At 56.7% G+C, this 24,556-nt stretch overlaps 2 protein-coding genes across 2 annotated transcripts in view; one reads left to right on the top strand and one right to left on the bottom strand.

Annotated features, from left to right (window-relative positions):
• The window catches only part of MYO1D (myosin ID), a 378,710-nt gene extending 360,914 nt beyond the window's left edge, over positions 1-17,796 (top strand). Inside the window, exon 22 of the mRNA XM_055130005.1 lies at positions 15,884-17,796. Within this exon, the coding sequence (XP_054985980.1) occupies positions 15,884-16,040 (157 nt within the window). The 3' untranslated portion in view covers positions 16,041-17,796. The remainder of the gene's footprint in view (positions 1-15,883) is intronic.
• Positions 17,797-19,023: 1,227 nt separating this feature from the next.
• On the bottom strand, positions 19,024-23,261 carry CDK5R1 (cyclin dependent kinase 5 regulatory subunit 1). Its single transcript, XM_055130012.1, has 2 exons — positions 23,101-23,261; positions 19,024-22,869 (listed from the first exon to the last, which is right to left on the bottom strand). The coding sequence occupies exon 2, from the start codon at positions 22,725-22,727 to the stop codon at positions 21,804-21,806; it is 924 nt and encodes a 307-aa protein (XP_054985987.1). The 5' UTR covers positions 22,728-22,869; positions 23,101-23,261; the 3' UTR covers positions 19,024-21,803.
• Positions 23,262-24,556: the final 1,295 nt, after the last annotated feature.

Here is a 24,556-nt window from a genome sequence, read left to right as displayed (position 1 = left end):
AAGGACAACCCTGCCCTTTGCCAACCAGGTCTCCCAGCAACTGATGGTGGCACTCGCTGAGGGAAAGCAGGGCCTGCCTGTTTTCCAGCCATTCCTCTCAAAGGCGATTCCCAACACTGGGAGGAGGGCCCCGCAGCCCAGATCCCACACGCCAGACACCACACATAGAGGGATTGAGTCTGTTTCTGGGAGTGGCAACAGACCACTGTTGGGACCTCTGTTCGCAGATACTCCTCAGATAATTCGGATGAGCCATCAAAGGTGGCTCCAGAAAGGGAGATGGGGAAGTGGAAAGATGCTCAGCCAAGCCAGACGGTCAGTTCTGGCTGTCCAGCTGATGCTAAGACAGAGAGCATTTGCCTCTGTGACTTCCAACGGTCTGTGTACTGCCCCTAGGACTTCTCCCTGCCTGGAAGAGTAAATATAAATTAATGAAAGCCTGCAGTGCCGCCTCCTCTGCCAGTCTCTTGAAACAAATATATATGTTGTTTAATCAGGGCACAAACCACTTTCCAGACGTGCCATGCAGCAGTGACCTAAATATTACTCAGGGTGTCTGACTCCCAGCCCGAGGGAGAGTGCCTTTGGTTTGATTGTTTTCATGCTAATGAAGTTGAGCCAGTAATTCAAGGTCCCCATTGGGATGTGGCTGAATCATTTGATGCAATGAATTCGTTCTTTAGACGGAAAACAGTGGTGTAGTTATTATTGAATTATTCACTTTTCAGTAGAATCACTTGTACACTCACTCAAGTCTAACTTGCTGTGCTTTTTTTTTTTTTTTTTTTTTAACTGATAGAGGTAAAAGGAGCGGCAGCTAGAAGGGCTTGGTGGAAGTGGTCCGACCCGTTGAACCCAGCCAGGTAGAATGAGTCAGTCTTTGGGCAATGTGACTGACCCTTTATGAGCCCCAGGTGTTGGCATTGTTCGGCTCTACTGTCTTCCAGGTCACACTGTGGCAGCAAATAAAGTCTGGGTTAGAAAACCTCCAAAGCCATAAACACACAGCAGGGAGCCCCGCCTCCACTGTCCACCCAGGTACCCGATGCGATTGGATGTGCTTGCAGCCCTGTGTCTGTGCTCAGGGAGCCACGGGGTTGGGGGCGGAGGGGGGCAGGGAGAGGGACACATCTGGTGAAATCTCATGGAAGACCGGGCGGGGAGAGTTGCATAAAATAAAGTTTACTCTTGGGCTTTGAAATCAAGTTAGCGATCATGGAAGAGAAGAATGGGATCTCCTCTTGGCAGGCAGGCTGGCAGGCAGGCAGAGCACCCGCGTGGCCCCGGGAGAACCCACATTCTCGTCGCTAAGCCTGTCAGCTCCAGCCCCGAACCAAACGACCCATCTCAGGAAACTTAAAATGAAAAATAAGGGCGCAGTTGTGTAGACTCGAGACCTCGCTGGGCCCTTTGATGTGTGGAGCGGCAGCCGCCTGGTGAGAGTTCTCTGTGATGTGGGATTCCTGAGCAAGGAGGACTGGACCAAGGCCACTGGCTCCTCTCTCATTAGAGGGCCCGAAATAGCTGCCCCTTCCCGGGAGAAAGGAAATAAGGCTGCCTGGAATGTTTCATCTGTTGGAATATTGTTCTGCGCTGCCTGACAAGATTACTGAGTTCTCTGTTCTGTAGCAGTGGCATTGAGTAAGAGTCTGAAAATTGATGCATTATGTACTCGCTTAAAATAGCAAATGCAGAATAGAAAGAGCAGAGCTAGGAAGTGTGCAGAACATATTGATAGAGAGGCCCGCTCTGCCTCTGTTGTTGCCAGCATGAAAGGGTGCTGGGAGCAGGGGATAGATTTTTCCATCAAGAGCATTCATGTGGCAGAGTCTTCTTTCCCGCAAGGAGGCGAGGGGGCTTTTTCAGCAAAGGTAACAGTCCAGAGCCTTCTGTTCTCAGACAGGTGGGAGAAAATAGGCAGTTTGTTTCTTCTTGTCCCATTGTTCTGGCCTTGGCTTACTGAGATTGCAGCTTCCGTTTCAACCTTCTCCCTTTTCCACCACCCCTGGTTGCTTGCTTGCTACCTAATCAAACACTCTTTGCTGTGGGTGGCATATAGCTGTCTAGATGAGCAACAAGGTTTAGTGAACGTGAGTTGGAAAAAAAAAAAGAATGTTTTTAACAACAGCAACAAAACTGTGTCATCGATGCAAGAAGTAAACATTCATCCATTATCAGATGAAATGCATTTGAAGTAGCCGGAAGCAGGTGGAAGGGCCTCTGGAAAGTGAGGGGGCTCACGCCGGTATAGGTGACACAGTGCGGTTCCCTAAGGGGCTCTCCATGGCCAAGGCAGGGGCCTGGGGACACAAGGGCAGGCACTTTTAGCCTTTTTATCACTCTTTTAACTGATGTTCTCGACATAAGAGCCTCCTTTATTCAAGTGCTTTACCCCGGAATAAATGTTAATGGCCACTTAAGTGGGAGCAGACACTGCACTAGCCTCTGTGCCTCTCTCTGCGCGCTCCTTCAGGCAGCGGGGAGGGACTTCAGCTGGGCCACACCTGATGGTACCTTAAGGCTGGAGGCCTCGTCGCCCAGGGCCCTTCACAGTCCGGCCCTTACCACAACCCTTTGAGTTCTCTCCTGGGTCCCCATGTTTTCTCCTGGAACTCTCCCCGAACCCTCTAGAAGAGAAAGTAGGCACTGTCCATCATCCCAGCTAAGGAAGCTGGACCTCAGCGGCTCCACGGGCCACCCAGAGGTGCCGTACTGGGACCTACCTCTGGCCTGCTGGTTCTCTCCCCAACATTGTCTCCTGTCTCAATTAAGCAGCGTTCCTAGAAATACACAGAACCTGGAAGTCCCCAGTCCCCAGCCCTTTCCTGCTGCTGCTGCCAGCTGGAATGTCTGACTCCTGGGTGTGTGGGAGCCAAGGTTCCGAAAGACGGCTTAGCTCCCGGGAGAAAGCGCTTTCCCCAGCCCCGGCCAGCAGGGTGATGTGTTCACGGGCTCTGCCCAGGCCGGGACTCTTCAGTAAACCTCTGCCCTTTGCTGGTGGTCAGGAGACATTTGACCTGTTTCCAGATTCCTGTGGGTGTCACAGCATTGAAGAGCATGACCTGCCCTTTGCAAAGGAAGATTCGACTTTTTTTTTCCTACTGATTTACATGGTTCCTGCTAGGAATTCCTGCTATTGCTTTTTTTTTTCCCCTGCCTTTTTTTTTGGGGGGGGGGGGGGCTGGTTGATTGGTTTGTTTGGTTGGTTTTGGTTTTTTGGGTCACACCTAGCAATGCTCATGGGTTACTCCTGGCTCTGCACTCAGGAGTGAGATGTGCAAGGCAAACACCCTACCTGCTGTACCATCACTCTAGCCCCCTAGGAAAACTGGGCTGGAGCAATAGCACAGCAGGTAGGGCACAGCGGGTAGGATGTTTGCCTTGCACATGGCCGACCTGGGTTCGATTCCCAGCATCCCATATGGTCCCCCGAGCACTGCCAGGAGTAATTCCTGAGGCAGAGCCAGGAGTAACCCCTGAGCATCACCGAGTGTGACCCAAAAAGAAAAAATAAACTGCTTTAAAAGTTTAGGGGTTTTTAGATACAACTGCTTTAAAATTTAGGGGCTGGAGTGATAGTACAACAGGTAGGATGTTTGCCTTATATATGGCCGACCTCAGTTCGATCCCCAACACCCCATATGGTCCCCTAAGCACCACCAGGAATGATCTCTGTGTGCAGAGCCAGGAGTAAGCTCTGAGCACTGCCAAGTGGGCAACCCCCACCCCGACATTTTTCCAGAGACTGTTAAAAAAGAAAAGTGCCTTGAAGAGTGTAAAAAGAAGCATAGAAGAATGACCATGAGTGGAAACTTAGGAGTGGGAAGAAGTGAGGAAGGGTGACGGGGCAGAGCAACCCGCGACACCGGCTTGCACACTGCTGCCCTTGCCATTTCAAGGTTAAATTTCCACATTCCAGACCTGCCTGTTTTCTTCTGAGTTTGGGGCCCCACCCAGCAGTGTCCAGGGGCAGCTCCCAGCCTTCTGCATGCCAGGCAGGGATCCCTGCCCGGAGAGCCAGGCTCCCTGGCCCTCAGGCCTATTCCCTTACCACCCAATCAATATCAATTTTACAACCGCATTTGCTTACAGAATGGATATCGTGAAGTCACTTTGCTCTATGATAGACCTTACTGGGTGGCGCGTCTCGTTCCTGGGGTTCAGCAAGGACTCGTGTGCACAGTCTCTGTATGGGGAGTGAGGCCCTTTGGATCCTTTTCCAGAGAGGGCCGGGACCCACGTGGGGTAAAGCCAAGCTCATACCCGTCTCTCTCCATGCCCCAGGAGGAAATGTAGGGACATCGCGTGGACCTTGAATCATGGGCCTTGTCACAGAGCTCTTACACCAGCAGCACTTCAAACTTTATCTTGTTTGTTTGGGGGCCACACCCAGCGGTGTTCAGGGCTTACTCCTGGCTCTAGACTCACAGATCATTCCTGGTGGGGCTCAGGGGACTATAAGGGGTGCTAGGAATCGAACCCAGGTTGGATGCACGGGGACAGGTGCTCCGGTTCCTGAATCCTTACGCTGAACTACCTCTCAGCCTAGACCCACCTTGGCCCTCTTCCCTACGGCACTCCCTCTGTGACCTGCAGCCTTCACTCACCACCGAAGGGAGGCGAGGGGCCACAGAGGCCAGGCACATGCTTTGCAGGTGGGAGGCACAGGTTCAAGCCCGAGCAGCACGCGGGCCCCTGACCCCCCAAGCAAGCAATAATCAGAAAACAGACCTCCATCTGGGAGATGACCAGGGGCATGACCGGGCAAGTGTGCTGTGTTTTCCTGTCTGGGTAATCTCAGGAGGAAGAGAAATCTGGGCGTGAGAATCTAGACCCGGGGCCTGAGAGCCCAGCCTTCTCAGATGACGTGTCAGCAGCAGGAAAGAAGTTCCAGGGGCCAGAGGGATATCACAGCATGTAGGGCTCTTGCCTTGCATGTGACAGGCTTGGCTTCTATCCCCAGCGCCACATACGGTTCTGCCAGAAGTGATCCCTGAGCCTCCTCTGGTGTGGCCAAAAAGATCCCTCATTTTGCTTGTAGGGGTGGCGCCCCCCCCTTCCGGCCCCAGCCTGGTTCTTCCCTAGCCCCTCAGTGGTGCTGACTGAAATCTCTCCCACCTATTGTTGACAAGTAGGCAACTCTCTCCTGAAGAATGGAGGCTGCTGTGTTATTTTTCTCACATCTTAAAGCCTTAGACTCGGATGTTTGAGTTGTGATTTCTTGGATGGTTTAGGAATCACACCCAGTGGTGCTTAGGGGCTATTCCTGACTTGGTGCTCAGGAATCACCCCTGTCAGTGCTTGGGAGGCCGTATGCAATGCCAGGGATGGGAGACAGGGCATCCTCCCTGCCAAGGATGCGCTCTGCCCTTTGAGCTCTCTCACCAGCCTCTTCAACACTAAAGCCCCAGGCAGAACACGTTTGAACACACAGCCAAGCGCCAAGCAATTCCGGAGCTCATGACAACATTTATTTTTCTCGGTTTCCAGCTCTGTTGAGAAATAATCATCCTGCTACAGGAGAGACAGCACAGCACGCAAGGCATTTGCCTTGGATGTAGCTGACCTGGGTTCAATCCCTGGTATCTCATATTGTCCCCTGAACACTGCAAGGAATGATTCCTGAGATCAGTGCAAGTCCTGAGAACCCCTGGGCCTCACCCTCCACCCTACCCCCCCAAAATAAAGGAAAGAAGTCAGAAAGGGAGAGAGAGAGAGAGAGAGAGAGAGAGAGAGAGAGAGAGAGAGAGAGAGAGAGAGAGAGAGAGAGAGAGAGAGAGAGAGAGAGAGAGAGATCATCCTAGACTGTGAAAAAAGCTCAAAGAACTGGAACACACGTTTTGCATGCTGGAGCTCCAGATCTGATCCCCAGCACCCCTTAGGCCCACTGAATATATTGGGGAGCCAGCCCAAGGCACCAGGCCCAGGAATAACACAATCGGTGGCCCAGAAGCCAAAAAAACAGAATTCGTCCTCCAACCCTGAGTCAGTGGAAATAATCAGCCTTATTTATGCATTCCTGGGATGACTTTCTTTTTATTATACACATTCCCAGGGTGTTTGTGTGTAGGTGTTAACTGCCTTCCATCCTCCATCCTCAGCCGACAGCCACTGGGATCCGGTTAGTCTCTCTGTAGTGACACACAGGCACGCGCAGGTCCAAGCTCAGGGCCCTCTTGAGAACGGGGAGGGAATCAGGCGGAGCGAGAATGGTGTTTTAGACAGACCCCTGAAAATCATCTGTTCTGAGGCAAGTGTGGACCCCAGTTCATGTTCCATCCAGTTCTTACTTAGCACCTTCATCAATGATGTGAATAGAAAATAAACAGCAGTGTTCACAGATGGGGCTAACTTTGGAGGTGCTGTTCACACCAGTGTCAAGCTAGGAGAAGCAGAAATGTAAGCAGGAAACAGTCAAGATGTTAAAAAAGAAAGAAAGAAGGGGAGGGGGAGGAAAAGAAGAAAAAGCAGCAGCTCAACTCAGCAGAGAGGAAAAATCTCCTGAACAGATATTTTTGGCCACAAAGACATTAGAGTAAAAGCATCAAGATGAGACAGTACAGGGGGAGAAGGGAGAGGGAGAGGCATGAAGAGAAAGAGGCAGAGGGTGAAGAAGACCAACAAATAAACTTTAAGAGAGAGAGAGAGAGAGAGGGAGAGAGAGAGAGAGAGAGAGAGAGAGAGAGGAAGAGGGAAGGACTCAGTTACCAGGGGGCTTTGGACTCCCTCTTCTTAGAGATAACGAGAGCCCCTGGGCAGCCCCTTCCCTCTAAAGAGGCACCAGCACCCCGCCCCTGGGGTGAAGCCAGTTCCCGGCGCTATTCCTTTGGTTTCAGAGCTGAGTTTGGGTTTGCTTTGCTGTGTTGCTTCTGTGTTTCACTCTTGCTCGTATTTGAGGGAGCTGTCTATGGGTTTGGGGTTGAGAGGTTTCATTATACCGAGCATGGAGCACTGGTGTGGACATCCTAGGAGGGACAAAAGCAATTTAGCCTTTAAAAAGTCTGGATTCCAAAACGACGTAAAGGTGCGTGGTGCCTTTGGCTCCCTCTGTCTCGGACGTTGGTAGCGGGGAAGTGCGGCACTGCTGGGGCCTCTCCAGTCAGGGGGTGATCAGTTGGGCAACCATCCTAGGGCTGCTGGCTGGAAAGTCAGCACCCTACCAGGTCCCTGGGAGTGGTCCCAAAGAAGCACGTATTCTCTGAGCACCGGGAGAGCACCCCGTTCTGAATGATGTCTTCCAGACCAGGATGAGGAAAAAAGCCAGTGTCCAGGAGAGAGATCCACAAGGGGTGAATACGCGTGGTGGTGGGTGGAGGGGAGAATGCCCAGTCCGCGGTGTCACCACGGCAACTTCCAGATGCTTTTTTTTCTCTGACTCAAAAGCTTCAAGTCAGGGCTGGAGCAGTAGTACAGCTAGTAGGGCGCTGGCCTTGCACACGAAAGACTTGGGCTCAAGCCTCAGTACCCCGTATGGTGCCCCCTGGGCAAGAGTTAGAACAGTGGGTAGGGCACTCCGCTTGCATGCAGCTAACTCTTTAGTTTGATCCCTGGCACCTCAGATGGTCCCCTAAGCACCATCAGGAGTAATTCCTGAGTGCAGAGCCAGAAGGAAGTAACCCCTGAGCATTGCTGGGTATGGCCCAAAAACAAACCAAAAAATTAAAAATAAAGAGAATCAATGTCTTCCTTCTAGAGACATAGATGCAACTCCATCCGAGTTTAAGCAGATTCTACACTTGGAGTGCTTGACTAGGTCTCACGGAGGCCAAGACTCCCTCCCAGGAAAGATCATCTAGGGATGAGGCATGCAGCATAGGCCTTGCATGCAGCCGACCTGGACTTCACAAGTACTTCCAGGAGTGGCACCTCTGAGTGAGGCCGATCCCTGTCCCCACCATCATCGTCATCATCATCATCCCATTGATCGTCGAATTTCTCGAGCTGTCTCAGTAATGTTTCCATTCATCCTAGCCCTGAGATTTTAGAAGCCTCTCTTTACTTGTCCTTTCCAATGGTGCCGCATTGGAGGCTCTTTCAGGGTCAGGGGAATGAGACCCAGCATTGTTACTGGTTTTGGCATATGAATACACCATGGAGAGTTTGCAAAGCTCTCCCATTCGGGAGTTTGCAAGGTTCTCCCAGAGGAAGAACTAGGCTATAAGTTTCCAGGAGCTTGGTTTTATAGTCTCTGGATGTTGGCCATTGGTGGGATTACACGGCGCCGGGGCAGTCCCTGGGTGTGACTGTGTAGCTACTAGAAAATGGGGGATCTGGGCGGAAGAGGCCCAGTCCCGATCCGAGCAGGCTTGGAGATCTCAGCCCCAAGTCCCACACACCTGGGTTCCTCTGCCGGTACCTTCATGCATGAGGCTCGTCTGAACGTGTGGAGAGGGGCCTCGAGCATGGTTGGTGGCAGGGCTCCGGAGGTCTTCAGTTGCAGGGGCTCTGCTTGGGGCTGGGAGGGAAACTGAAGCCCACCCCCTCCGAGGGGACCGGGTGAAGACAGCCAGGCATGGGGGCAAGAGACTCTGTCGCTCTCTTCCGGGAGCTTGGTTTTATAGTCTCTGGATGTTGGCCTGTCCCCACCCTCAGACTAAAATCTAACATCCTGCCCAGATATCCGATCCAACTCCCAGTGTGGCCTCTCAAGTCTTTATTTTTGTTTGTTTTTGTTTAGGGGCCACAGGGCTTGCTCCTAGCTCTGTGCTCAGGGATCTCTCCTGGCAGAGTTCAGGGTTTCCTTATGGGATGCCGGGGATAAAGCCCCTGTCACCTGCATGCAAGGCAAGAGTCCAGCCGTACTCTGGCTCCAGTCCCTCAGGGCTTTATTCTGGAAGCAGCGGTCACCTCGGTGCTCAACATGTGTAAAATACGAGGCACTGTGTGCTTTCTGCCTGTTGTTATTATAGTCTCCTTTTGTTTAATTTCTATTTGTATTATGTTACAGTCAGAGAAGACAGTGTATGTCTGCTGCTGATTCTTTGGTATTTACTGAACTTTCCTTTTATGGTCTTGTGTCTGCTTTATGTACTTGGGAATAATGTGCAATGTCTAATTGTTGAGTGGCATGAAGACTCCGTGTAACAGGAGTGTTCAAATCTGCGTTCTTTTATTTTGTTTTGAAGGCCACACCCAGCAGTGCGCAGGGCTTGCTCCTGGCTCTGAGCTCAGGAATTACTCCTGGCAGCCTTGAGGGACCATATGGGATGCCAGAGATAGAACCCAGGGCAGCCACGCGCCAGGCAGGCGCCCTACCCATTGTACTGTTGCTCCAGCCCATCACATCTGTGTCGTCTGCTGGGCCAAGAGGATTGGCTACTCAGAGCCGTCAAGAGAGAACCCAGGGCAGAGGAGCAGGCAGCCCTGTGGCAGGCTGGAGACTTGGGCATGGGGAGGTTCGAGAAAGTTCTGAGGAGTGACTGAAGGAATTTTTTGTATGGGAACAACAGGATCTTCTGGTACCTTTAACACAAAAGCTGTCTCTGATGACAGAGTGAAGGACAGGTTGGAGCAGAGTGTGGAAAACCAAGGCAGAACAAAGAGGCTCCGTGGGTAGCCAAAGACAGAAGGCAGGTTCTATGCTGTGGAGAGAGGCAGTAAGCAGAGCAGAACTGGGCAGTGCCAGGGAAGGGTGCTGGCTGTCCTGGGAGTCCGGGCTTCAGCAGGTGCCACAGGGGGACAGAAGCTGCCTGGGGACGAAGGCCTGAAGCCACCTCAATGTGGGACACACAAAGACTTGCTTGTCCGTGAGGGTACAGGGGCTTCAGGTATTGGAATCTCTGCCCGGACAGGGGACGCTGATTGTGTAGACCACAGGCGTGTCACCACAGCCGTGGGACACAGACATCCTGCAAAGTGCAGAAGCTGAAGGCCAGCCAGAACTCTGGCCCGTTGCTGCTCCCGCTGGCCGCTTGTCCGTGTGGACAGGCAGTTCTGCCCCCGCGCCCAGCTCCTTCGCCCATCACAAGCTGGTAACGGGCTGTCTGTGAACTTGGGAGTGCTCCCCGTGGCCAGCCTCGCCCAGGTGCTTACCAGTAGCTGCAAAGAGGGGCGCTGAGGGGATGGTGGGGAGAGCCACGGGAGGAGGGGGCAGCTGAAAGGCTGCAAGCAGAGTCGGGAAGGCGAAGCAGGGAGCCAGATTCATGAGTGAGGTTGGTTCCACAACTGTTCTATGGTAAGAAAAGCTTGATTTTTCTTTTTTTTTCCTTCTTTTTGGGTGACACCTGGTGATGCACAGGGATTACTCCTGGCTCATGCACTCAGGAATTACTCCTGGCGGTGCTCAGGGGACCATATGGGATGATATGGGATGCTGGGAATCGAACCCAGGTTGGCCGCATGCAAGGCAAATGCCCTACCCACTGTGCTATCACTCCAGCCCCGAAAAAGCTTGATCTTTCTAAACAAAAGTGTGGCCCCTCCATCATCAACAGCCAGGAAGACCCAATGTTCCCACCTGCCCCATTCCCCCACCCCCCTCAGGGACTGGCCTGCACAGTGGCTTTCAAAGGGGCTGTGGTGAAAGGGCCCTTTTGACCCTGACCTAGATGAAAGTTGCCTTTCCTATGGCAGGATTTTGAAAGAGCGGAGCTGCTTCCTGTGGGAAGTGAAAGGGCGGCAGACACGCGCCCGACAGCCAGTCCCTGGCCACGGCAGCTGCCAAGCGCAGCAGGCCTGGGCCTCGGGGTTTCCCCCGGTGCCCCGAATGCATTTATCTCATCGCCCTCGCTTTGAAAAGCACCTGTTTGGCCCCAGCGCCTGAGGCCCCGCGCGCCCCTCCCCCACACATCCTATGAGTAAACGTGGAGCATTGCACCAGGCTCCCCTTCTCCCGGGGGCACGTACACCCACCCGCTTTGAAGCCTGAGTCAGGCCCCCAGCAGGGGAGCCAGGAGAACAGACAGTAGCTCTCCCAGCACCGGCCAGGGTCCTGGGCTCCGTTTGCAGGAGGCGCCATTTGTTCCCCCAGGCTCCCCTGGGACCTCCACTTTGCACAGGTCCTAACAGGGCGCCGCGCCGAGCTTGTGACTGTCGTCCACATCCAGCCCGCCTGGCCCTGACCCCTAGCGCTCCCCCAGGAGCCAGGGACTGGTGTCTGAGTGAAAAATGAAGGAGGGTAATTTGATAAAGGCCATTTGCCTGCTGTGATGGCTCAGAACAGATGAAGCAAGATGAAAGCCCCCAAACTCCAGTTTGCTGAGCCACTAAAGCCTGTAACCGTAGACGGGGAAGGAAGAGCCCCACCCCCAGCCCCCTCCCACCCCGGCAGCTGGCAGGGGCTGTGGCAGATGAGAGAGAGACCCTCTGGCCCTATACTGCTCTCTTCTTTAAAAAAAAAAAAAAAAAAAAAGCTACAGCTGCTCCCAGAGAGCTCTGCAGGCAAGGATGGCATTTGAATGGCCCCTCGCCTCCATGGCTGCCACAGACCCCACTGGGCACCAGAACCCCACTGTCGCTCTGAAAGTCACTGGGCCTAGAGCTGGAGAAATTATGCAGCAGGCAGGGCCCTTGCCTTGCACGCAGTGGACTCAGTGGCATCTCATATGATCCACTGAGCCCTGCCAGGGAGTAACCCCTGAGCATCTCTAGGATTTTTGGCCCAAAAGCAAAAAAAAAATAATCATTGGGGGTGAACATGAAATGGAAAAAAGAAATTCTGATTTGAGAGCAAGTTATTTTTCCCCTTTAGATCAGCACTGTCCGCTGCTGGCCCGTGGGTGTAGGAGGCTTGGAAACCACCTCTCTGCCCCCTTGCTCCTCAGAGCTGGTCCATGGTCCTCCAGGGTCCAGAATTGAGGACAGGTGCCAGGCCCCAGGCTTGAAAGGTTAATCTCGCTGCCCTGGATCAGTCCCCTTTGTGATGCTCGTAAAATCATAGTAACAGAAAATGTACTGTTGGTCTCACACAACTCACCCGGTGTGGTGCAGCCGCCGCTCTCTAGGGTGCCTGCAGACCCCCCAAGGCGACCTGACCCATCCAAGAGTCTCTCCACAGCCCCACTCCCCTGGCAACCACCTACCTATTTCCAGACCACAGATCTGCTCCCTTAGACATTTCATGTAGTAGCTGGGGCCATGCAGATTGTGGGCTCTGGTGTCCAGCCTCCTTCATGGAGCGTCTCTATGTCCGGCTTCATCCATGGGAGCAGGTGCCAGCATATCCTTCTGTTTCCGTGGCTAAATGGTACTTCGTTGAATGGATATACCACAGTTCCTCAGGACGTCCCTGAGTTACTAGAAACATCCCTGTGTCGTTTCTGTCTGAGCACCTGCTTTTGATTCCTCGGGGAGTTTATCCCAGAGTGCAGCTGCAGGACCAGGCAATATTTCTACATCGCGCTCGCTAAGGTACCCCCCGGCCTCACCCCTGCCTTCCTGTGTCGGCACTTCCTCTGCTTCTGTGTCTGGACGAGGCTCCTGCCAAGAGTGGCTTAGCCTTGCCCTGGCCACCAGACAGCACTGCTGCTTCGAGCCCGCCTCACTCTCTTGTGAACTCCGCACAGGTAGCTGCTCAGCCCCCTCTTCTGCCCACACCCCACAGCCACTCCTCATCCTTGAAAAGTGTCTGGCAGGGCCGCAGGGCCAGAACAGAGCAGGTGAGCGGGCTGGGTCTGGCCCCTCAGGCGGCCATTCAGAGTCTGCCTCTGCGAATGAGCAGGCCTGTCTCTGCCTTCGCCTTCCCTGCTGATGGCCACGTGTATGCCCTCTGGAATGAGCACCACGGCCCAGGCATGTCCAGCGGCCCAGGGAGCATGCTCATGTCTTGCTCCTTCCAAGGCCTCAGTGAGTCGGGGGCGCCCAAGGGGAGTGCGGGGCTGGGAGAGCCTGGCATGTAGGCCCTATCAGAAGTCCCCGCAGAAGCCCGGAGCCAGGGCTGGAGCGATAGCACAGCAGGTAGGGCGTTTGCCTTGCATGCAGCTGACGCAGGTTCAATTCCCAGCATCTCATATGGTCCCCCGAGCACTGCCAGGAGTAATTCCTGAGTGTGTGAGCTAGGAGCAACCCTTGTGCATCGTCAGGTGTGACCCAAAAAGCAAAAAAAAAAAAAAGAAGAAGAAGCCCGGAGCTTTAGGGGACTGGACACTCCTGCCTAGGAACACAGGAGGAGGATCCCTCTGTGCCCCCGGGGAAGGTAGGCTCTGGGAAGGGGAAGGGAGACCAGCACCACGAAAGCCACAGGAGGAGCTGAGATTCGAAGCACCCAGCCAGGGATAGAGCCAGCACGCTCCTGCGGGTTAATGAACTAAGCCAGAAAGGGGCGATCTGCAGGAAGCGCTTCAGGGGTCACCACCCGCCTTGCACCGCCTCTTTCAGAGCATTTAACTGAGAACACAGCGAAATCCCTCCTACGAAAAGAAGTGAGAGTACAACATAGCCCCCACATAGAATGCTTCACATCTTGCTTGTGTTTGGGGGTCACACTGGTGGTGCTCAGGGGTCACTGTTGGAGATGCTTAGGGGACTGTGTCGTGCTGGGGACGAAACAAGGGCCCCCCTAGATGCAAAGCCGCTCCTGATTGGTTATCCTGAGGTGCCGTTTCAGAAGAGCATTCACATCCCTGCAAACATTCCCCCCGCCCAGCCTAAAGTGCACCCCCCCACCGTGAGCAGGTCCTGGAGTGCCCCAGAGTCCAAGAGGAGGAGAAAGAGGGAGCACTCAGTGGCTGGAAAGGGGTCCTGATTTTGGAAGGAATCTCATGAAAATAGCCAGTCCCCCTGGCTGAGGGGGGTAGTCTAAGCATGAGCCGTCGTGCGTGGGGACTGAACTCGTGATCCCCATCCGGCCCATCCCATGAGTTTTTCTAGACTGACTGACTGGGAATGGCGACCCTCCTACAGCAGCCTTTGCTGAGGCCAAGGCCCCGGGGCCCCCCAGCGCCCTGCAGGCTGCACAGAATGGGCACGAGTGCTGCAGGGTGGAAGGACACGTCCACCAGGCCCCTGTGGGGTCAGAGGGGAGCTTCCCCTGCACCCCTGGGGGTTTCCATGGCACACAGGTCCCACAGCAGGAGCCGAGGTGGAGCAGAGAGGGCAGAGGGAGGCCACCCCAGCTCTGGGTCCCGCAGGGAAGGTGCTGGCAGCAGAGCAGGAAGTCAGTGCAGTGGGCTACAGGAAGCCCATGCCCACCGTGCCCCGCACCCCGTGCCCCGCCCACTGTGTCCCCACCCCACTCACCGGTGCCCCGCACCCCGAGCCCCATGCCCACACTGTGCACCCCCCCCCCGCCGTCCCGCACAGCAGCCGGCTTCCACAGGCATGCGGTCAGGTGGGGAAGTGCCTGAGTCACGCCTCTGACAGCCGTGACTATTTTTATGTTCAAGTCAGCTCAGAAATAGCTGCCAGAGCTCCAACACCCGGCACATGCACTGCCCTGGCCCCACGTGGTGCGACCCCTCACCCCCACCAAGGGCCACTGGGCGTGGGCCCAAACCAAAGCGGAATAAAATAGAGCAAAAGAAAGTTATTGGGCGGGATGGGGCCTGGTTCGATAGTACAGCAGGGAGGATGTTTCGCCTTACACGCAGCTGGCCCAGGTTCTATCCCCTGGCATCCCATACGGTTCCCAAACACCTGTCAGGGCTGATCCCTGAGCTCAGAGCCAGGAATAAGGCCCTGAGCACTGCTGGGTGTGGCTGAGGGGAAAAAAATTGTTGAAGGCCAGGTTTTCGATGTGGCTCACAAGACTTCAAGATGCCCAGAGCAGTAGTACAAGGGATAGGGCGTTTTGCCTTGCACATGGCCGACCCACGTACCAGGAGTAATTCCTGAATGCTGGAGTAAATAACCCCTGAGTATTACTTGGTGTGACCCAAAAAGCAAAAGTGTGTGTGTGCATGTGTGTACGTGCACACATGTGTGCACGCGTACGCAAGCACCAGATGGACAGCAGGGATGCCTGGCCTGCAGGACACCTCCCAGCCCTTCCCAGACCTAGTCCTCAGTCCTCGTGGGGTCTGGGACCTGTGTGAACACAAAGGCTCCCAGGGTCACTGCTGTGGAGTCCCCTTCTGGCAGTTTCTCGGCCCCAGGCTGTCTGTGGGGACAGAGCGGAGGTGACAGCTCTCGGGGTAGCAGGTACCTGGAAGACACGTGTCTGGCAGGGCTCAGCCATTCCACCCAGGGAGCAGCTTGATGCTGGGCACTTGACCCCCCACCCCCCCAGCTGGCCTCGGAGTGAGCCAAGGTGCTGCGTGGGGCTGGGGTGGCCTGTGAGAGCAGCCGAAGGTTTGTGGCTCCTTAAGGTGCAGGGCTGCGGCACCAACATGGGCAAGGTCCCCGCCCCGTGAGCACTCACTGCCCCAGTCTCCACCTGGATTCAAATCTGGGGTGACAGCAGAGCTGTGGGGCTCAGTGACAAAACTCAGTCGGTGCCAGACCCTCCCTGAGCCTGGAACTCATGCCAGGCAGGGCGAGCGCACAGGTCTCAGCTGCAGGGAGCCTGAGTTTCCCCCCAGCAGCTCAGCCCCCAGCCCCGACCTCCGGGGGGTGCCTCTGAGCCCTGCCACGGGCCTGAACACTGACCCCTCAGACACTGGGAGGCTCCTGTCCACCCCACACTTAAGTATTAGGAAAGACCCTCCACCACCGGTCCCTGCGGCCATGTGAGCTTGGGCAGCGGCGAGGTCCGCAGCACAGGTCAGAGATGTGGGGATTTGGGGTTCCGCTGCCGGGACCACTCAGTACACGGGGTCTCTGGAGCCAGCCCTGGGGCTCCGGCCCGTCTCTAAGCCGCAGCCTGGGGTGGCCTCTTCTGCAGCCTCCCCTGGGCACCCTGGAACCTGGAGACCTGTGGGAGCTGGCACGGGGCGCCAGGAGGGCGACAGGGGTGACAGTTCTGACTCCTACTAACCGCCGGGTCACCCTCTCTCTTTGCCTCCCCCAGTGAGAAGCGCCACCTTCAAGTCAATGTCACCAACCCGGTGCAGTGCAGCCTGCACGGGAAGAAATGCACCGTGTCCGTGGAGACGCGCCTCAACCAGCCCGAGCCGGACTTCACCAAGCACCGCTCCGGCTTCATCCTCAGCGTGCCGGGCAACTGAGCGCAGGCCCAGCCGCCCCCGGCCCCATCCTCCCGCTCCACTGGGGGGCTCCCTGTTCCCCCACCTCCCTGCCCCCCTCCCACTAGGAATCAGCTTGCCAGGGCCCTGGGGAGGTGCCCCTCTTCGCCTTCTCTGGGACACCTAACCCCTGGGGGGCGACTTCTTGGCTTTCTGCCTCTGGTGTCCGTCTTTCTCTGTCCCCACTTTCTGCAGTCCCCGCTCAACAAACCAAAGACCCTGGTGTCCCCCCCAGGCCTCCCCCAGCTGACATCCAGATCACCCTCACCCCAACTTATAGGCACCTGCCCCTGGGGCCGGCCCCCCTTGATGGCCAGGCCAAGTCCACGTGCCTGGTCCCCAGCACCTGCCCGGTGCAGTGCCCCATCCAAAGACGAGCTGCCCTGGGGGCTGGGGAGGAGCTGGGAATACAGCCCCCTGCTCTCCATGAACCCTACCCATGGGCCATTCTCCAAAAGTGAACCCAGCGCCCCTCCCCACTCCCTTGCCACCCCCCCCCCACACACACACATCAAAGCTCCAGGTGAGCAGGTCTACCCGCAGGGCTCCACGTGCGCCTGTGCCCCCGACCCCAGCAGAACTGCACCCTCGTCGACAGCAGGAGCACCCAGCGAGAGCTAGGGGATGTCGAGGACCCCTGAGTTTCCCCTTGGAGCTCCTGGGTTTCATGCTCCTGTGCAGACCTTTAGATTGGGCCCGGGGCCGGGCACAAGGGAGTGGGGGTACTGGAATGATGGGAAACGAAGTGGGGTCCTGGCACTGCAGGCCAGGCCAGGATGCCTGCACTCCCCCAGCCCCCAAACTTGGGGCGCTGGGGTTCATGGCAGGAGAGACTGCCGTCTTGCCAGTTTCCGCCGGGCAGAAAGCACGTGCACTTCAGACACTTCCCAAGGCCACCGACCCCCAGCCTCAGCCGAGAGCCCATACCCCGAAGCCTTGAGGACAGGAGTTGGTGCCCGCTGGGGGCTGGAGGCACAGGGGCAACAGCCTGGCAGGTGCAACAGTGGCGATGCCAGGCTGGCACTCTCTTCACTTTCTGCCGAAGCTGCGCTTGGCCCTGCAGAACATGCCAAGTGCCCGCCAACCAGCAGCCTGGCCCTTGCCCACCCCCACTCCCCAGGCCCCAGAGCTTGCAGCCATTTGCAATAAAGACTCCCACTGGCATCTTCTCCTACCAGTTCACGTCCTCGAAGCTCAACCAGCTGCCCGTGCAGTGAATGGTGCCACCACCGTGTAGAACTTTGCCAATCACTGGTAGACACTAGAGGAACCACCTAACTGGAACCATCCCTCTCCTGTCACTTTATTTCCCCAAACATGTCGCTTTGCACTAGACACGCAGATGTTTGTCTTAGACACACCAAAACAGAACATGCCAAATGAGTGCCTTTTCTGGGACAGGAGGGGCTGCCGGGGGCCCGCAGTGTGGGGGGCCTCCCAGCCGAGGGCCGGGGACTGGCTGGCAACAAGCACTTTTTCACGATGTCCTAAAAAGAAGTCACAGCACGTGGCAACTGAAGCTGGACCAAGAAGTTGGGGTGTGAAAGCAGTAATGCTTTCCGGGGTGCTGAGAGGGAAGCCAGAGGACACAGTGATTGTATGCAATGAAGTGTTTCTCTTGATTTAATTAAATGCAGTTTTATGGTTTGGTGCATATATTCCTATTTTCCATTAAATTAACTTTATTTCTAAAGCATATTTTGATTTACCATCAAGAGCAATAAAGCATTAAATCTTATTTTTAAAGGTGTTCTGCTGATCTGTAATTGAAAACTAGCCCCTCTAATTATGGAATTGTAGCTTGCAGAAAACCAGTTGTTCTCCCAGAGGGTGGAAGGAGCATTAAGGCAAAGACAATGAAATGGAAGCTCATTTTCCCCAAAGCTTTCCAACGCAAATATAAAGTGTGTGTGTGTGTGTGTGTGTGTGTGTGTGTGTGTGTGTGTGTGTGTAAATCTAAATCCAAACCCTTTCTGCCACCATTTTAAGACTGGCATGCTGGCGGAAGTGGGCCTCGCTCTCCTGCTTCCTGAAATCAAAGCACGTACTTAAGAAGAAAAGCCTGAGTCTGCGGCGGCAGCCTGGGGAGGGGCCTGAGTGCCGGCAGCCCAGCACCTCTCTGGCTATTTAGGGGACAATGCGGGTAGCAAGCGAGATGCGCCAACAAGAAATTGGGGTATCTCAAGGTGGAGGATTGCAGTCAAGCAAGGCCAGGCCCTTGAGAGGCGACAGGCACCCCCAGAACGCACGAACTTGCAGCCACAGGATGCCACCCAACCACCGGCCACTGATGGGGAAGAACTGGAGAGTCCTGACACGGTGGCCGGCAGCTCCCAAGGGGAAGCCTGTACAGAAGCACCTTCCTGGTGCCCAGAGCAGCTCGGGGCCATGGGACACAGGTCCTGCAGGAGAACCAAGTCCCTACAGCCATGGGACACAGGTCCTGCAGGAGAACCAAGTCCCTACAGCCCTGCAGGTTCCTGAGGCTTAGGCTGGTGGCATGAGCGGGCACTGCACAGTACTGACCACCAGTAGGGGGTGCCACCCTCATCACAGTTACAGGCTTGGGCATCTGCTTACCTGGGCGCAGCAGGGTTGGAAACCTGCTCAGAGTTGACTTGGCCGGATTGGGCCACAGATACCTCCGTCCCCTGAGAACCCCGAAGCAGTGAGTGGGGAGCAGGGCCAGGCCCAGACATGGGGCAGCGGCCCGGGGCTCCCTCGGTAGAGCCTTTCCAGGCCACGCCTCTGCCGGAACCTCAGTCACCACAAATCAAGGGGACCTCTGAGGAGCAGAGGTGCCCGCCCCCTCCCCACAAGCAGCTCCACTAGAGCGGGCGTGACCTGGGCTGCATCCTTAATCACCTTAACCTTAGGGAGGCTCTAAGCCGCTCCCCTCCCCCAAGCACAAATCCAATCACCTTCTGAGTGCAGGAATCATCTATAAAAAGGGACGAAGTCTAGGTAATGGATGGTCAGTGCATTTTATTTAATCAGCACAGTACAAAAATAAATAAAAATAAGGAAAGGGGAATTAAATTACAGCCAAACTGAGCTTCATGACCTTGTCAGATTATAAACCACACACACCTACAAACACGCTACACACACATACAAAATGAGACAAAGATAAATTAATATTTTAACAATACCCACGGTTTGGTCAAAAAATAGCTACGGAAGAAATTGCACTAAAAAACCAACATACACCGCACATGTATAATTAGCAGTTTCAAATATACAGCTATGAATAATTCCAAGTGAAAAAAATGGCACATTTTCTTTTCATTGCAAGTGTAACAACTGTTGGAACAAAACGAAATCCTAAGAACTGCATGGAAAGAATATACCAACCCTTCAGGTTTACAAGGAAAAGAGAAAAACCAAATCCTGAACTATTATTCCTGTGACTTGTTCTGTGCACGGGTGTAATTTTCACAGCCATCTGTTCTAAAGAGTATTTTTCTTAAGACACAAAATGCTCCCGGTTTGCATGCACAATATCACTGTAAAAGCAACAATTAAAGAATAAGGTGGGGGGTTTTTTGTACGTTGTTTTTTTTTTTCGTTTTTTTTTAATTGTTCTAAAAGTAGTCTTCATAGCAGCATGTCAAATGGGATCATTGCTTGCACACTCAAGTATATCGGTTGTTCCTTTACACAATACTGACGGCCAGTGCATGGGGGATAGGCGGCCGTGGCTTCCCGCTGATGGAACTAGGCGTCTCCTTAGTCCCCAGCCACTCCTGACATGGGCACCGCCTCCAGAAAGATTAAAAAAATAAATATGGAGAAAGAGAAGGAAACACGCAAAACTGGAATCCTGTGGGTGCAACTTCACCGCAGTTTCAGCCAGCGCCATGTGTGAGCACAAATGTGTGCCCCCCTCCTCTGGAGTTCAGCACCCCAGCCTCCCGCTTCTGGCCGGGCCTCCGGGCCACTGCCCCCAGGGCCCTCCTACCTCAGGTCACACGTGGCAGCAGAATCTGAACTGAGAAGAGGCTCCGCAGTGAGGTCTGCGCCAGCAGCCACAGCCTCCTTCCAGCTCCGTCGCAGACTGGCTGCCAGTCTTGCTCGGGGCGCTCGGTGGGCACCTCCAGGTGTGTCCGGGCCGGGCGTGGGCCCTGGCCAGTGCGCTCAGTGGGGCTGGCCCTCCTCCCTAAGTCTGGGAAGCAGCTCAGGCCATCAAGCTCGGCTCCAGGCCTCTTAAACCGGAAGCTCAATTTCACAGCTTTCTCTTTTTTTTCAGGAGAGTTTCAGTAGTGCTTGTGCTGAAGCCAGCCGCCCCCTCGAACCTAAACCCATGTAAAACCACCACCCTCTGCTCCCACCCCCAGCTAGCACCCCCGCCCCCCCATATTCTGACACAGCCCCAGGGGATTGGCACTGGAAGAGAGAATTCTCTGTAGCATCTTCACGTTAGTCTTTGTTCCCCGAAACTGGAGTGATGGGCCATGGAGAAGACTCGCTCCTTTCTGATGTTCTCCCAAGTCCCAAGCCACCAATCTTGGGAGAAGCAGAAAGAAAACGGGACGAGGTACAGTGCAGCCACCGGGGCCAGGAGGAAGCCCAGGCCAGCAGCTGCAGCTGTCGGATCCGCAGGATTCCCGGGGCTGGCAGGAATTGTCTCCAAGCACCCAGCCGTCCCACTGGACCCTGCAGGGCAAAGGCTCCACCATCAGATGAAACTGAGCTGCTAGGAAACAGCTTAAATGAGAGCAGGGGTGGACAGAGGGCTCTGGCATTACACCACCGTGATGCCTGCTCCGGGCCCCCATTCTGCTCCCTCCCACCCCGCCCCCACCCCAGGTCTGCAGGACAATTGTCATGTGCACCACCAAGAAGCCTGAGCCCTGAGACAGGCCCCGGCTCAGAGGCAGGCAGGGCGCCCCCGCCCGCCCAGAAGGCAGGCGGGCTGTCGATAATGGGCACCTGCAGCTGTCCTGGCCTTCCCCTCAGGATGACTAAGCTGCATTATTCAAATGACAGATTCACCCAGGAAAGGAGCTGTCCTCAGCTTCACCCCACCCCTTGAGCTGGGACCCAAAATGAAAGAACTTAATGAGTCAAACCAGCTCATTAACCAACACTACCAACACAGCTGGTAGCGGGGACAAAGGGACCAGGCGGGGGGGGGGGATGGGGGGGCCAGGTGGGGTGGGGTCGGGCATGGTCCACGTCCCCACTAAAGGAAAGCCCTTCTCCCTAAAAAAGAAAAGAGCAAACCAGGGTCCTGCGCAGCCCAACAACAGGACAGAGTCCCAGCCCCAGGCCGGCATCTCCGGGCTGAAGAGTGCAGAGGGCCTCTGGTGCGGCTCAGTCAGGGGCGCTGGCTCCCCGGGGAGAGAACGCAGCCCCACACAGGAGCCAGGGCAGGGCCTGCGCGCAGAAAGGCCCATTCCTCTGGGGCCCAAACAGACAGAGGCCCTTCTCCAGCCTGCAGGGGTGCAGGGGTGCCAGGGGGGCTCACGCCTTCCAGCTCCCCGCAGGGCGAGGCCAGGGGCCTGAGCGGCTGGGGTATACATCTTCTGGGTTTCGCACACGGTTCGCGGGAGTTCAACAACGGAGCCCGGAATTCTTGGCAAGGGCTGCAGAGAACCCCCCGGGAGAGATGGTGGGGAGGGAGAGAGGCCCTTGGCGGCTTCGCTAGACGGATACTGTACACAAAATCTGATTGGTATCGTAATAAATTTTTTGTTTCTTAAAATGAATTGAATCCTGGAGCCAGGACGCAGGCTCCCGGGCTCACCGATCGAGCCCGAGCAGGAGCCGCTTCTTGTCCTCCTGGCCACTCTCATTCTTCAGGTCGGAGAACACCTGTGTGAAGTAGTGGGGGTCCGCGTTGATCTGCAGCATCTTGGAGCTCATGAGGTTGATGACCGAGAGGCAGCGGTCCCAAAAGGCCTCCTTGCAGCTCTCCACCAGGAAGGGCTTGAGCGGATAGGAGATCTCGTTGCCCATGTAGGAGTAGGACAGGTATAGGCAGGTCAGCAGGACGGCCTGCAGCTCATGGTCGGAGCCCACCTCGGAGGAGATGACATCCCTGCAGAGCATGTAGAGGAAGACCACGTTGGCAGGCGTGATGAAGCCCTGGTCCTGCCAGCCCTGCAGCAGCAGCGAGCGGTCCACGCTGCGCAGCCAGAGCACAGGGTCCGTGGGGGACAGGTGCTTGAGGCGGTAGCACCGGCGGCACAGGAACTCGCCCAGGCAGCGCAGCAGCTCACTGGTGGACGCCTGGACGATGACCCGTTTGGGCGTCCCTGCCGAGGTGACGGCGGGGTGCGGGGCCTTCTTGACGGAGGACGACACCCCGGTCTGGGAGCCCGAGAGCTGGCTGGCGGGCGGCGCGGGCGGCTGGGCTGGCGGGGGCTGGGCGAAGGTGGACAGGTTGGCGCACGACAGCGACTTCTTCAGGTTCTCATTGTTGAGGTGCGTGATGTTATTCTGGTAGCTACTGTTGGGCTGCACCTTCTTGGAGTTCTTCTTCTTGGCCGACACGGCCACGATCCTCTTCCAGGGCAGCACGGAGATGATGGAGTGCCGCTTCAGGTTCTTGTCCTTGGCGTTCTTGCTGTTCTGCACGGCCGTGTAGTGGCCCACCGTGGCCGCGCCATCCTCAAACAGCGTGGCCTTCCGGTAGCTGGGGGACAGGGACAGCACCGTGCCCATGGTGCCGCTGCGCGCCGCGCGGGGACCCGCGCCCCTGCGAGCCCAGCCTGCCGGCCGGAGGAAGGGAGCGGCTCAGCGAGCCCGCGGCGGCCCGGGGGACGAGGCGGGGGCGCTCCCGGGATGCGGGCGGGCCCCTTCGGATCTGCGTGGAAAACAAGATGGTTCTCAGCACCCCGCCGGGGCAGTGCGGCTGGCGGTGCGGGCTTCTGCGCCCCGGCCCCGAGCCCTCGGCCCGGCGGCCCCACCCGCGCCCCCGCGCCGCAGCGCGGCCGCCTCCGCCGCAGCGCAACCCCCCGCCCGGCCCCGCCGCTGCGGAGCGCGAGGCCGCGGCACGGTCGGTCCCGCACGCCGGCGGCCCGAAGCCCAGGCTTACCCGGCGGAAGGCGGCTCCCGCGCCCGGCGGCGCTCGGCGGGGCTCGGCGGGGCTCGCGCGGCGGCGGCGGCGGCGGCGGCGGCTCCGGAGCTTCTGTCCAAGGTTCTGCAGGCGCCGGCCCCGCCCCCCGCCCGGCCGCCTTCGCCGCCGCGCGCGCTCCCGGCCCGGCGCGCACCGCGGGGCCGCGCGCGCTGCTCGCGCCCGGGGAGCCGGGGATCGCGCCGCCGACGCCGCGCGCCGCGGGCAGGGCCGCGCTGCCGAGCCCGAGGCGCCCCTCCTCGCCGCGGCCCACGCAGCACCCGGGGTCGGCGGCGGCGGCGGCGGGCGCTCGCCCGAGTCCCGGGCACCCGCGCGGCCGGCCGGGCCAGGCGGGGCGCGGGGTGGGGGCGGGGCCGGCGCCGCCCCGCCCAGACACGTGCTGCCTTTGTTCCCGCCGCGCCGCTCGCAGCTGCCGCCCGCCCGCCCGCCCGCGGCCCCGCACTGGCCACGCGCGCGGCCCCACGGGGCTGCTTCTGGATTCTAGGGCCCGACCGCCCCCGGCCCCCGGTCCACGCCCGCGGCCGGGGCAGGGCGGAGAAATACAGGCCGCAGAGGCGGAGGCAAGCTCTGGGCCGTTCCTCGGTGACTGGCTTTCCCACACCACACCTGGGACCAGACCGGGGTCTGGCCACTACCCAGGGCCCCGGCCCGTCACGAACACGGCCTTCACGTACCCAGAGACCAGAGTCTCCCAACCCGAGTCGCGGCTCTTCCCGCGGCCTCTCATGCTCTGGGTGTCTCATGGTACTTATAGAGACGGGGTGCTAGTAAAATTACACAATTCTGAGTCAAAGTCTGGTTATTACTAAGAACTATTCCTCGGCCAAGCAAAAAAAAAACCCCGGTTCTTCACAAAAGCCACTTTCGTGTGTTTGGTTCTGAAGATTCCGTTCGCAAGCCCAGAGACACAGGAGTCAAGGAGTCGGTGGCACCCAGAGAGGCCATAGGATCTTTACATGACTCCCAGGGGGCTGAGCACCCCAGGTGGTCAGCCTCTGCCCTCTCCCACAATTTGTGTGCTGTTAACAGCTGAGATGCCACCCAGTGGGGGCACTCACTATATATTGCGTGTCGTGACAACCCAGTGGAGCAGGGCTCTGGGCCAAGGGCAGCTTCTCCCATAGCCCTTGGGAAACAGCCACAGCAGCCATCCTCAATTTCCATAAAGGCAGGCCCAGAGCTAACTCGGCACATGCCTGTCTTTATGTCGCTGGGTCCAGAGACTCTTCAGAGAACTATGCTCAACCCTCCTCCTACAGTAAGCTTTAAGAAGTCACCTCAGGTAGCACAAATTAAGGCACTTGCTTTACACACGGTCAAGCTCAGTTAAATCCCCTGCACCATAGTCCCCTGAGCACCATCAGGGATTGATTAGTCCTGACCAGAACCAGGAGGCCCGTGAGTATGGTTGCTGTGG

This window comes from Sorex araneus, chromosome 3 (genome assembly GCF_027595985.1).
Source record: "Sorex araneus isolate mSorAra2 chromosome 3, mSorAra2.pri, whole genome shotgun sequence".
NCBI classification, from domain to species: Eukaryota; Metazoa; Chordata; class Mammalia; order Eulipotyphla; family Soricidae; genus Sorex; species Sorex araneus.
This window is presented reverse-complemented; position numbering and strand designations above follow the sequence as displayed.

Coding starts and splice junctions, on each gene's coding strand:
- CDK5R1 (XM_055130012.1), bottom strand. CDS start 22,727: ATGGGCACGGTGCTGTCCCTGTCCCCCAGCTACCGGAAGGCCACGCTG.